At 45.2% G+C, this 11684-nt stretch overlaps 1 protein-coding gene across 2 annotated transcripts; it reads right to left on the bottom strand.

Annotated features, from left to right (window-relative positions):
* Positions 1-288: 288 nt before the first annotated feature.
* Positions 289-6320, bottom strand: LOC128309737 (putative polypeptide N-acetylgalactosaminyltransferase 9). Of its 2 annotated transcripts, none has more exons than XM_053046200.1 (8): positions 5830-6320; positions 5371-5736; positions 5139-5303; positions 4878-5071; positions 4594-4812; positions 4280-4513; positions 3918-4028; positions 289-594 (listed from the first exon to the last, which is right to left on the bottom strand). In XM_053046200.1, the coding sequence occupies exons 1-8, from the start codon at positions 6260-6262 to the stop codon at positions 325-327; spliced, it is 1992 nt and encodes a 663-aa protein (XP_052902160.1). In that variant the 5' UTR covers positions 6263-6320; the 3' UTR covers positions 289-324. The 2 variants fall into 2 exon arrangements, with proteins under 2 accessions (XP_052902160.1, XP_052902161.1); XM_053046201.1 differs by lacking the exon at positions 3918-4028 and adding an exon at positions 3359-3463.
* Between the last annotated feature and the right edge of the window lie 5364 nt (positions 6321-11684).

The raw sequence follows: 11684 nt of genomic DNA, 5'->3' as shown, positions 1-11684 counted from the left end.
GCAGGGAAGCATACCAGGGTTTGTGTGTGTTTGGGATTGCAGCCCCGCGGGCCATTCCCAGCGCGATGTGAGAGTCCACGTGAGACTCATGGTGCAAATCCTGAGATTAGCTCCTGAGAGAGAGCGCTACCAGTACCAGGTAGCGATAGTAGTTTTGGGGGTTTTTTGTTTGAAGATAACAGATTTCCATCTCGTCCTGCCGCATAATCTCTCTCTCATTCGCATCTATTTTTATCCGGTGGTTTAGAAAACCCCCACCGATCGTACGCCGAGAGTGGGCTCGGATTAGGTGTCGTTGTGTTGTCCTGTTTGTCCGGCGGACACTCACAGCTTGCTGGAGTCATAGTTCTGGAAGGACCACCGTTGGGCCTCCACGGCCGCATTACAGTCCTGCATGATCAGCTTGTTCTTGGCCTCGTTGATCGCCAGACACCGGTCGGACGAACCGTGCCGCAGCAGGTGCGACCCGTCCGAATAGTTCCAGTACTGGTTGCCCCGGGAACCGTGGCACGGGTACAGCACAACGTCATCGCCGGCGTAATCGAGACACGCCTCATCCCGTCGGATCTCACCCGTTTTGCTCAGCATCCAGTACTAGATGAGATGGGAAAGGTGGTGGTGTCAAGTTGGCAAAGGAAAGGGGAAAAAGGAACGTTCCAGAGGAAAACAGAGAAAGGGCGAAGGTGGGAACAGACGATCGCAAGAAAAGGAAAGGATACGGGATGTTAAGGGTTGAAGAAAAGTAAAATATATTATTATGTTTGTTCATACAAAGGTGGGGCGAAACACATGCTACTTGCTATAGCGTAACAAAATGGAGCGTTCGGGAATATAGTTTTTTCGACAAGTACGGAAAGAGAATTTCATCTCGTTACACGCCATGAAGCCCCCTTTTACATTTATCCGTAACGGTATTGAAAATGAAATGTAAAGTACTACATTATTGCTCCTATGCAATAGTAACGCCGAATTGGAGATCCCCTAGCGGTTGTTAGCAAACCCCAGCATGATTCACTTGTTGGCCAGATATTCGTCCCGCCAGATGTGTTTTAATGTTTAGCATTTTGTTAGTTTTCGTGTTATAAAGGGTAGTTGTCGCGTTTCCGACTGGTAACACAAGATGGCACCCTATTAGTATTGGTTCCACAGGCGGGAGTGTGTGTTTGCTCGCACTGAAGCGCACACACTCACGCTATCTAACCCGGACGATCGCTTCCCCCTGATACACGATGGTTTACGTTACGTACGCGGGAGAACATATGCTGGTCGGGTGCGCCCAATCCGCCCTGTAAGGGATAGACGTGGACAGAAAACCGTGGTGGATGGAGAAAGAAGAAAAAAAAGGTTAGATGAACAACGGATGTCCAAATGGTTGGTTGGGTTACAGTCAAACCGGGTGCTGCCATGAACACCGCGAACCGATGGGAACATATAGACACGTACGACAGCATGAGGAATGAAGATGGACACTCACAAAAAGGCAGCTCCTTGCTTTGTGCTTTAAAAATCACTTTCATCCTGGGGATTGCATACTTTTGGGGGCGTTTAAAAGAAACGCGCCGAAAGTTATGCAATCCGCGCAATATTGGTGTGTGTTTTCAACAAGTAGGCTGCTTTCGGGAGCTTTTTAAACCAATTCCTCGATCGATACATTTGGCATGTGAAATTTCGTGTGCGTGCTTTGTGCAGTATGATATGTTTAAATGCGATGACCAAAGTAAAACACATGGCGTCACAAATGAAATTCTCTTTTCGGTATGTAAAACTATTTTCCGTACTATCTCACTCCCTTTCTCCTGCCTCTAACACTCTTATTGTTTTTTGAAGCATTGTTTTGTTTCCCTCCTCATATTGCTGCTGTTGTTAAACTACTTTCATTCGAGCGAATACATACAAAACAGAAAGGGAAAAAAAAAACAAAAGAAACAACCCATACCCGCGGATATGTAGTAGGTTTTTGGTTTTGCAATGGTTTTAAATCTTAATAAAAAGCAAGTGAGGGAAAAACTGTAACAACAGCTGGCTGGCGGCAAAATTGGCTATTTACAGGACAGGAAAGTTCGCATTTCAGTTTACCAATCATCACCACAAATTTTGTACTTCACTCAAACACTTTTGCTTTATGGCAATACCTTCCATCGCGCAGAGCGTCACTGTGTTGGGGAAAAACTTGATCGATTTGTTTGTTTGTTTTTTGGCTTATGTAAACAAACCACTATAGTATGAAGGAAAACAAGAATCAAATAATGTAGATAAAAAAGAAGACGAAAGCTAAATCAAAACACGCAGGACATGCATTTTTTTTTAAACCGTCCGGTAAAATTTTGTCATTCAAGTCAAGGTGGGAAAGTGTACTGTCCGTGAGTACTTTCGCATTTTCATTCTAACTGTCCAACCATGTCATCTGAAAGTCGTGGTAGTTTTGCATACGTTTTAGTCAATTTTGGTTGCCGCTTGATGAAGGAAACGTTTCCAACTAGCGTTTTGTATTAAATGATGCAATGATAACACTGGTCCGTGGTGCTTCGGTGGTGGTATGAATATCGCGTGATCGTGAGCTCTACGGTTGTGATTTATTATTGCGCGTTTGGTACCGCGGTTCGGTGAATATTACGGTGAACACTACACAGAGAGTCGTGAAATTCGAATATGATCGAGAAAGGGGGTTTCGTTTTGGGGTGAAAAATGCAGTTCGAATTCATTTTTATATATTAACAGAGGTGGTGATGTTGGCACTACACTACGATGAGTAATGTTTGCATATTACTCGAAGTTTGGAGTAACACGTTTAAGCGATAGGAATATTATAGTTTACGTTAAAAAGGAAGTTAGTATTAATGCATTGTTCGTCTACTAATACACGTCTAGGAAGCGATTAATCGAACTAGTTCATAGTATAAAAATGAGAAAGCAAAGCGAATTAGTAATGCCGCATCACCGAGTATTTTCCAATCGTAAAGAAGCATTAATTGATGAGCATTAATTGGTTGAGAGAATAACGCTCTACCCATTCTCATGTGGATGATGTTTGTCTGTTAGTCCTGCTGTATGTTTGTATGATGTGATTAATTTGGAGCCACCATGTACGTCCGTACGTGTCCGTATTGTCCTGGTAGTTAGTTGCAGTGCAGTTTTGTTTGATCCATTACCGGCCGAGATATGGCTACCACTGTCCATTAGTCCGCGTAAGTGTTTCAGACGAAAGCAAAATATCTTTTGTCCTGCTGCACACAGTAAACCGTCCTGTGTTTATAGCGTGTGTGTGTGTGTTTGTGTGTGAGGTGTGCGTGGTGTGTAATTTTCCGTAATATATGTGTGTGTGTGTTTGTGTGGGGTTTTTGCGTTTGGTGTACAGTACCTGGTTGCCACCGGCCTGATGGCAGGGCCAAATGCCCAACGGCGAATGCATGTCCTCGGGTTTTGCCGCCGAATCGATACACATATTAGACCACAGGTTCCGAATCTGCCCAGGGGTGGGGTAGTTTAGGTTTGTACGAAAAACAAACAAACAAAAGGTGTGTGCGCCACAAACAAGGGATAATTTTTTTTTAATAAGGTGTGTGCATTTTTGGAAGGCAAACACACAGCAGTGCACAATCATGAACGAAACACAGTGACACACATAACAGAACGATTTGACAATAATGAAAAAGAGAAAAGAAAAAAAAACAGAAAAAACGATACATTAAATCGTGAATAAACCATCTTCAACAAAGCAAATAAACACGATTCGGCTGCAAGGAAACGAAAGACTTGCGCGATCGCGCAAGCGACGAACTGAAAGTATAAATTCATCGATAATGAGAATTGATCCCAATTTGTGTGTGGAGACGTGATGATTGGTAGCCTGTTTTGCATGCTTCTGTTACGCTCTGGCATGAGGTTGTGGTAGACGGGATATGCAAAGGGTTATTTACTTGATTGCCACCCTGATTGTGGCACGGGTAGAGTCCGACCGGTTTCCGCAGGTTCCGCTTACCGCCCGGCGCATCGAGGCAGGTTCGATTACCGTAACCCATGTTTCTTACCTATATAATTTTCACAGTTTAAGCATTATTTATGTTTTGTGACTTCAACTACGAAGATGTCTATTGCTGTTGCTACAAGCGAAACCAATTAAGTTCCCGAAGGAACAGAACATTTTGAGGTCCATTTTCGCAATAGCCGTCATCGTTGAAGAGTACATTGGAATTATGTATTTAAATCTTTTCATATCTTTTAACGAAATGAAAAGTACGACCAATTGCGAAGAACGCAGCAAAAGCAAACGAATCATTACCTCGCCCGAAGCAACTGCATCACCAGGCACGAACAGCTCCGGATAGATGTTATCCAAGTACCATCGGAACGATTTGCAACCAAGCTCTTCGCGTAGCTTCTTACGCGAGCCCACGTCGCCATAATCGCCCTTATCGTTACCAATACGCTGGTAGTAGTACTGTGCGTACTCATCCATCCACACCTCAGCTAACCGGACCGAGTTACGCTTGATCACATTCACACCCGTTCGCCACTGTAGAAGATCAACGAAAGCAAGACGTTACCAAAACCCCCCTCGAAACTGGAGCTTTTCTCCCACCGCCCACTAGCTACCTTGTACGGAGAGCGTTTGCGGAAGATGTGACCAACGTGCGAACAGGGAACAATCTCGAGCGAACCACCGCACATCCACGTCTTGAAGGAGAGCTCCAAATTTTCACCACCCCAGATGTCGAACCCGGAATCGTACGTGCCGAGTCGCTCGAAAAATACACGATCGATCGCAAACAGACCGCCTGCCATCGTCGGTGACCATACGGGTTCCGCAGGACTCTGAAAGAGCGAAACAGATGTAAGCTGCAGCGCTTTGTAATGGATTGGTTGTCAAAATCGCTCACCTTATGCTTGCGCTTTTCACGCTCCGGTACAGCGTGCCAGTTGAACTGCAGGTTCCAGTCGAAACCGCCCACATTAACACCACCCGAATCGCGATAATGATACTCCATCGTGTTGTCGTCGATGACGTCAATTACAGGACAGACCACCGTTGTGGAGTTACGGGCGATACGATCAAGCAACGGCTCCAACCATCCTGTACAAGGGAGATTATTAACTCACGGTCATCATTATCACTTCACGACGAATGTCTTTCAACTCACCGATAGTGCATTCGCAGTGAGAATCGAGATACGTTAACACTGGAGCTGTTGCATGTCGGGCACCGAGCAGACGGGCACGGATGAGTCCCTCGCGTTTCGCCGCACGTACGATCTTCACCTTCGGGTAGGCGAGGAAGTATTCTTCCAGCTGCTTCTGTGTGTGAGCTGCAAGGCAGAAACATTCGCATCATTTCGGTGCCCAGTGAGTGGGAAAGCGGTACAAACAACTTACGCATATCGGAGAAATCGTCAACGAGTATCACTTCCTTCACCAGATGATCGGGCGAACGATCGAGTACGGAATGCACGGTACGCAGCAACACCGACCACGCCTCGTTGTGGAAGCAAATGATGACGGACGTTGGTGGCAGATCTTCCATGTATCGGTCCGTCTCCTTGCACCAAGCGTCCCGCGGATCGGGCAGCGTTCGTCGGATGGAGATCATGTCCGCCACGTACTGGTTGAAAGCGTTCTTGGTCCATCCTTCATCGACCAGCTTTTTCACGTCGGGCGATAGCTCCTTGGGCAGGACGACCGGTTTTCCCAGCTCTCCCGGTCCATCGCTCGGTGGGGCAATAACACCGGGCAGCACAAGACCTGAAACGGTGAAAATGAGTTTAACCACACGACATAGTTATCAGCCTGAAGGTAGGCAACCCGCACCACACAACTGTTATACGCGATACTCACCACCACCTTGGTCTTGTCCTCTGTTGTTTGGCTTTGATGGTGTTGCTTTCGCCGTTTTCACTACCGGCGGCTCATCGACGTCCGGGTCAGCACCGGCGACATCCCCGTCATCACCACCATCCTCCAAGCCATTGTGATCGACAAAATTCACATCCGGCGCCTGGTCCGGCACTGCCGGGTCTTGTCGATCCGCGTCGATCCGTGCGTTCTCGATGAACTGATTGAACTTGTTCCGGATGCCCTCCAGCGGTAACCGCCGGGGCGTCTCGTACTCCATCGCACCGCCACCGCTGGCCGCACCACTGCCGCTACCGCTCGGGCCCGCCCGGTTTGCGTCGTCCGAGTAGAGCACAAACACAGCCATAAACCACACCACACCGCACAGGGCGGCCAGCTTTAGGAAGGATGATCTCCGTCTACCGAGCAGTGCCATGATGCCAGTTGTGATGCGTGTGTTGTAGATCGGTAGAAGTTGTTGCTTACAGTAACTAGTCCGCGCCTCGTAGCGATTATGTTAATCAGTGACTTCCTCCTCTTTGATGCGCTTTGGGAAGGGGGGGGCAGAAGATACACACCCTCCAAGATTTGGAAAACAGGTCGTGTGGTCGAGTGTTACGTTTTCGACAACGTACGATCACCTGTACACATCTCCGTTCCGTGTGTACACTGCAGAGATCTCACGCCCACCGCTGCACCGGGGAGGAGATCACGGGGCAAAGTGAGGCCGTGGTGTGTTTATTATTCGTCGCAAAAAAAAAACATATAAATGATTCCGACTTTTCGTCAAGTTTCGGTGGTCGTCGTCATAAAATTAGCACCGCCGTCCACTTAATACCGTTTGATGATGCATCTGTTCACCGGCGTGATTGTGATGTTTGATATGTGTTGCTGCAATCGCTGCAAATACACGAAAGAAGGAGCAGAATAAGAAGAATGGTTTTAAAGTCAATGAAATGTGCATTAAAAATCGTTCATTCAATTAGTTGCACGCTGTTTGATTTGATAAATTCAATCAAATGGGTTATGGCTTATGGGATCTAATGTCCGCACGGAGTCTGTCCGTGTTTCTTGTTTGGCTGTTTTTTTTTTTTTTTTCGTTCATAGTTTTCCCTTTTGCACGAAACTGTGTTGTTGGTACATCGTTTTGAAGATTTTACGCCTCAACGCGCGCACATCGCTTGCAAACGCCGTTCGGCGGCCAGCCGGCCGGAGCTCTAAAAAAGATTGGCATCCCGAGGTGCACGGAGACGGTGGGTTCGTTTGTTCATGCTTCGACTGGCATGCATTCCACCGCACTGGAAGGGTGTCTGTCTCCTCCTCACACTTCGTGGGAGGGGTTGAGATAGGAACAAGTCTAGCGAAAGTATAGACTCTTGAGAGATGCTGAGCTGAAGAAGCTGTGAGTGGGAAGAAGCACCGGTCATCGGTTGCACAGTTTGTGTGTTTGTTGTTGAGCAGAAATAGAAACAATAGATCGTATCTGTCAGGAGCTGGGAGACGATTGCGCAATGACATCTTAACCGAGCGATGCAAAGAAGCCGTTAGCGAAATATTTGACCATAAAGCAGCGTGATAAAGCATGATCATTTGGAAGGAAATGTTACACATATTCTACGTCTATCGGAACAATTTATTGCACTAATGTGCGACTTACTTTGGACAAGAATCCATCACTCCAAGAACTTCATCCGAGCTACTGTGGTTGTAATTCATCTTTCGCTTTTGTAATCGGTAGCGAAAAAGCTCTAAATTGCATAATTGGCACCCTTCGAGCAAAAAGGGAATAGACACCGCGAAAACCTACGCCACACACACACAATCATCATAATCATCCGGTTGCGTTACAACAATCCAGAAACAGACAACCATAACCGGGGGCGGGGTGTTAAAAAAAGGGCAGCCTCGGGGGATCTTGTTGGGGAGGCATTCGCAAATTGATACCTTCTTACTGCCGTGATCCGTGATGTGTCGTATGGAAGGGAAGGCACGAAAGTGTGGTGTTATTAAAGAGCATAGAAGCTGTTGAGTGCAGGAAACGGTTTGGTTTTAAATAGCACGGTTTTCCATCTTATTTATGGGGCTGTGATTGATCGATTTAAATCTGTTGGTGAATATTGGGCGATTTGGGTAAAATTTATGATTTGTTTAAATATATCATTGCTTGATGCAATAACTTATGAGAATATTTTCATCAAAAGAGGTATTAAAATAGCTAGGTATTTCATGAATATCTGGTCTAAAGTATCAAGTAAATTTACCCATCAAAAAGAAAAATACAGGGTTTTCCCTTACGAAAAACGTAAATACCCAAGGGGCTCCAGAATTGCTTAAAGATTTGTAGAACAACAAAGTTTTTACTTAAGACAAGATTTCTTAACAGTATTTAAAATTAATTGACCAAAGTTGTTTTCTTAAATCATTGTGAAAAAATTTCACGATTTTACTTTTTAGAACTCCTAATTATAGCACCGTCTTCCATAATATGGATTTTATATGATATTTGACGAAACGTCGAAATTCTTCTTTCTCTTTGCAGAAGCGTTCTCACAATTCCACACAGGAATTCAGCTCGCGTTACTTCGTAGTTGTGGATGGGTTCCCCTTATTAGCAAGTGTTATCAAGAAATGCTTCTTAAAGTGTATGTATTATCCTTCTCCTTATCCAATAGTTTAGGTAGTTTGTTCTTTTAAAATATCGACAAGATTTAACTTTTTGTTTTGCCATTCCCTAAGTTTGACAATTGCGGCAACAAAACAGTTTTATTAAATTTGACACCAATAGAACGTGCTATTTTATTTAATTTTAACATTAATTCAATTTAAAATAATTTAATTTGGGGCGGCACGGTGGCATGATGGTAGCGGAGCCGGTCTTCACACGAACGGACCGGGCCAAAATCCCATCCGGACCAATCCCCCGTAGCAAGGACTGACTATCCGGCTACGTGGTAAAATAAGTCGATTCGGCCAGGCCGTTCTAACGAAACAAAAAAAATCTAATTAAATTTAACAAAATAATTAAATTTAATTATTTAAAATTAACGAATTTAAATTCAAAATAAGGTTGAAATAAATTATCAAATGCACCCCACGAACATCAGCATCGGATCAAGTGCCTCGGGGGGATCGGAGGATGAAACGCACCTGTTTCATACGGCGATGATGCAATATGATGTGGTGTGTCACATAATATGATTGAGCATGCGAAAACAATACCAAATGAGAACATCATCCAGCACCGTGTATGATGCTCTCACGCCGATTGCAAGACCCCAACGGGCCACAACAGTACGGGGGACTTGAGCAAAAACATATCCAACTCTTCGTGCGCGAACAGAGAAAGCAAGAAAGTCAAAGGTTACATCGCACGAAAGCATCATCCCAAGAACCGATCCGAAGTAGCGGAATGGGATGAAAGGGGCAAGCAGACCGAAGCTCAAAAAAACTCCGATCCCAAACCTCAAACACACACAAAAAAAACAATACAATGATCGCCATAATTATGCGTTGAGATTGAAAGTTATCGCTGATGGGAATTTATTTGAAGGCGCTGGGAACGACGTCAGTGCACGCGCACCAGGTCCTGCCTGAACCGGGAAGATGTGTTGTCGTGCCGGAGCCATACATTTTCGTTTTCCGCGGTTTGACGGTTTTGTTTTGTGTTGGTTTTTGTCAGGGTGCTTGCTTTTATTTTGCTTTATATTCGGTTTGCTTGAGGACAGTTAGTCACTTTTCTTTTGGGGCGGTTCAGTAATTGAACCTCCAAATTGCCCTCACATTGGCTATGATGGACCATTTTATACGGTTAAGGAAGCGATAGGATAGCAAAGAAAACACAATGAACCGCGGGGAGAGAAAGTCAGGGGGAGAGAAACACACGCAATAAAAGGAAAACAATCATTTTCATCTTTTTTTATGTTTGTCTCTCGGCAGTTTGCCCAAACGAATTATAAAAGTGTACAGTTTTGTTGTGCAATTTATTTAATCCTCCCATTTTTCTTCCTCAATTTGATAGGTTTCTCCACTCCCCGGCATCCCCACCTATCGGTTTTGTTTTGATTGTACTCTTTCCCTCACCGTCGGTTGGCCCCGGACAGGATGGAGTATGATGAATTAATATTGATTGACGGGTGCCATTGCACTGTAAGCTCACTCATTACGCGATGAATGCAAATAAGCGTCTCATCGCTGTGTGTGGATCAGTAAAGCGCTGACCGATCGGGGTGCGCAATTGTGGGTTACATTTTGAGCACCGATTTAAACACCAAACAGAGTGCTGTCCTTTGCCGCTTTTGGGCCGGTGGGTGATTGATGAAGAAACAAATCAACCCTCCCAATCTCGGTTCAATTTTGGAGCATCGCATTTCAAGAGATTCACAAATTGGCACTTTCGGTCACAAGCCCTTGAGAGAGGTTCAACGATTCAAAATTCAATTTCATTTTAGGGGGAATTGAAAACCAAAAAAATTGCCCCCCGAGGTGCGTATTTGCATTTGCATTATACCTCTCCGCCTGGCCCCGATTGCTCCAAATCATCTAGCCAAAACGGACAAGGTCATGGGAAGAAAAGGGTATACACAAACGTGACCAGTTCGTACATATTAAACCCTCTATTACCGTTACCGGCACGCCGCAAATGCGAACCATAATGCTTGCCCCGTTTGGAGTTATGGTTTGGTTTACACCAAAATTAGGCATTACTAATGTGCTTCTTTGCCTCGATGAACCTTGGAATTGTTTGTTATGTGATGAAATTGAATGCATCGAGTGTGAATTAATCAGTAGGTGCAAGGCCACGAGAGTTGGCAAAATGCGGACAAATTTGTCAAGTGACAAAATCAGCTTGTCAACTGCAAAAAACCACCATACCGTAGCCGCGCACACAATTGTTTTCAGATTTCCGATACCAGGAGAGCATGTTTTCCAAGAGGTGACATTTGCAGCTTGGGATAAATTTGCCCATCCCTTTTGCTTTGCACACTATCAACCCCGTGGGAGCGACCGCTAGTTTAAGGAAGATGGATGGAACGGAAAGCATCCTTCATTTCGCTCAAACTTTCCGTCAGTTGCTACGAAATTCCATACAAAACCAGCTGTTTTCAGATTTCCGATACCAGGAGAGCATCCACGGAATAGGTAGCACCTAGTACAGCAATTTTGCTCGAAACCGCCGAAAGGTATGCAATGTTTAAACACTAACTTTCCCGTTGGTCGAGAAAAATTTCTTCGAAAACCACCAGTTTTCGAATGTATAGTACCAAGAGAGCATCCACGGAAGAGGTAGCTCCTGGTACTGCGCCGCAAGGTATGCAATGTTTATACACTACCTTTGCAACCAACTTGCAATGTAATGCGCCGTAAGGTATGCAATGTTTAAACACTAACTTTCCATACAGACCAACTGTTTTAGTATTTCCGATACCAGGAGAGCATGTCTCTCAAGAGGTGACCCTCAGACACTCAGGCACTCAGTCACTCAGTCACTCAGTCACTAATGAGTGCCAGTCATTAATGAGTGCCGGTCACTCATGAGTGCCGGTCACTCATGAGTGCCGGTCACTCATGAGCGCCGGTCACTCATGAGTGCCGGTCACTCATGAGTGCCGGTCACTCATGAGTGCCGGTCACTCATAAGTGGCTGGCACTCATGAGTGACTGAGTGACTGAGTGCCTGAGTGTCTGAGGGTCACCTCTTGAGAGACATGCTCTCCTGGTATCGGAAATCTCAAAACAGCTGGTTTGTATGGAAAGTTAGTGTTTAAACATTGCATACCTTATGGCGCATTGCATTGCAAGTTGGTTGCAAAGGTAGCGTATAAACATTGCATACCTTACGGCGCTAGTACCAGGAGCTA

The sequence above is a fragment of the Anopheles moucheti genome, chromosome 2, assembly GCF_943734755.1.
Source record: "Anopheles moucheti chromosome 2, idAnoMoucSN_F20_07, whole genome shotgun sequence".
In the NCBI taxonomy this organism is placed as follows: Eukaryota; Metazoa; Arthropoda; class Insecta; order Diptera; family Culicidae; genus Anopheles; species Anopheles moucheti.
This window is presented reverse-complemented; position numbering and strand designations above follow the sequence as displayed.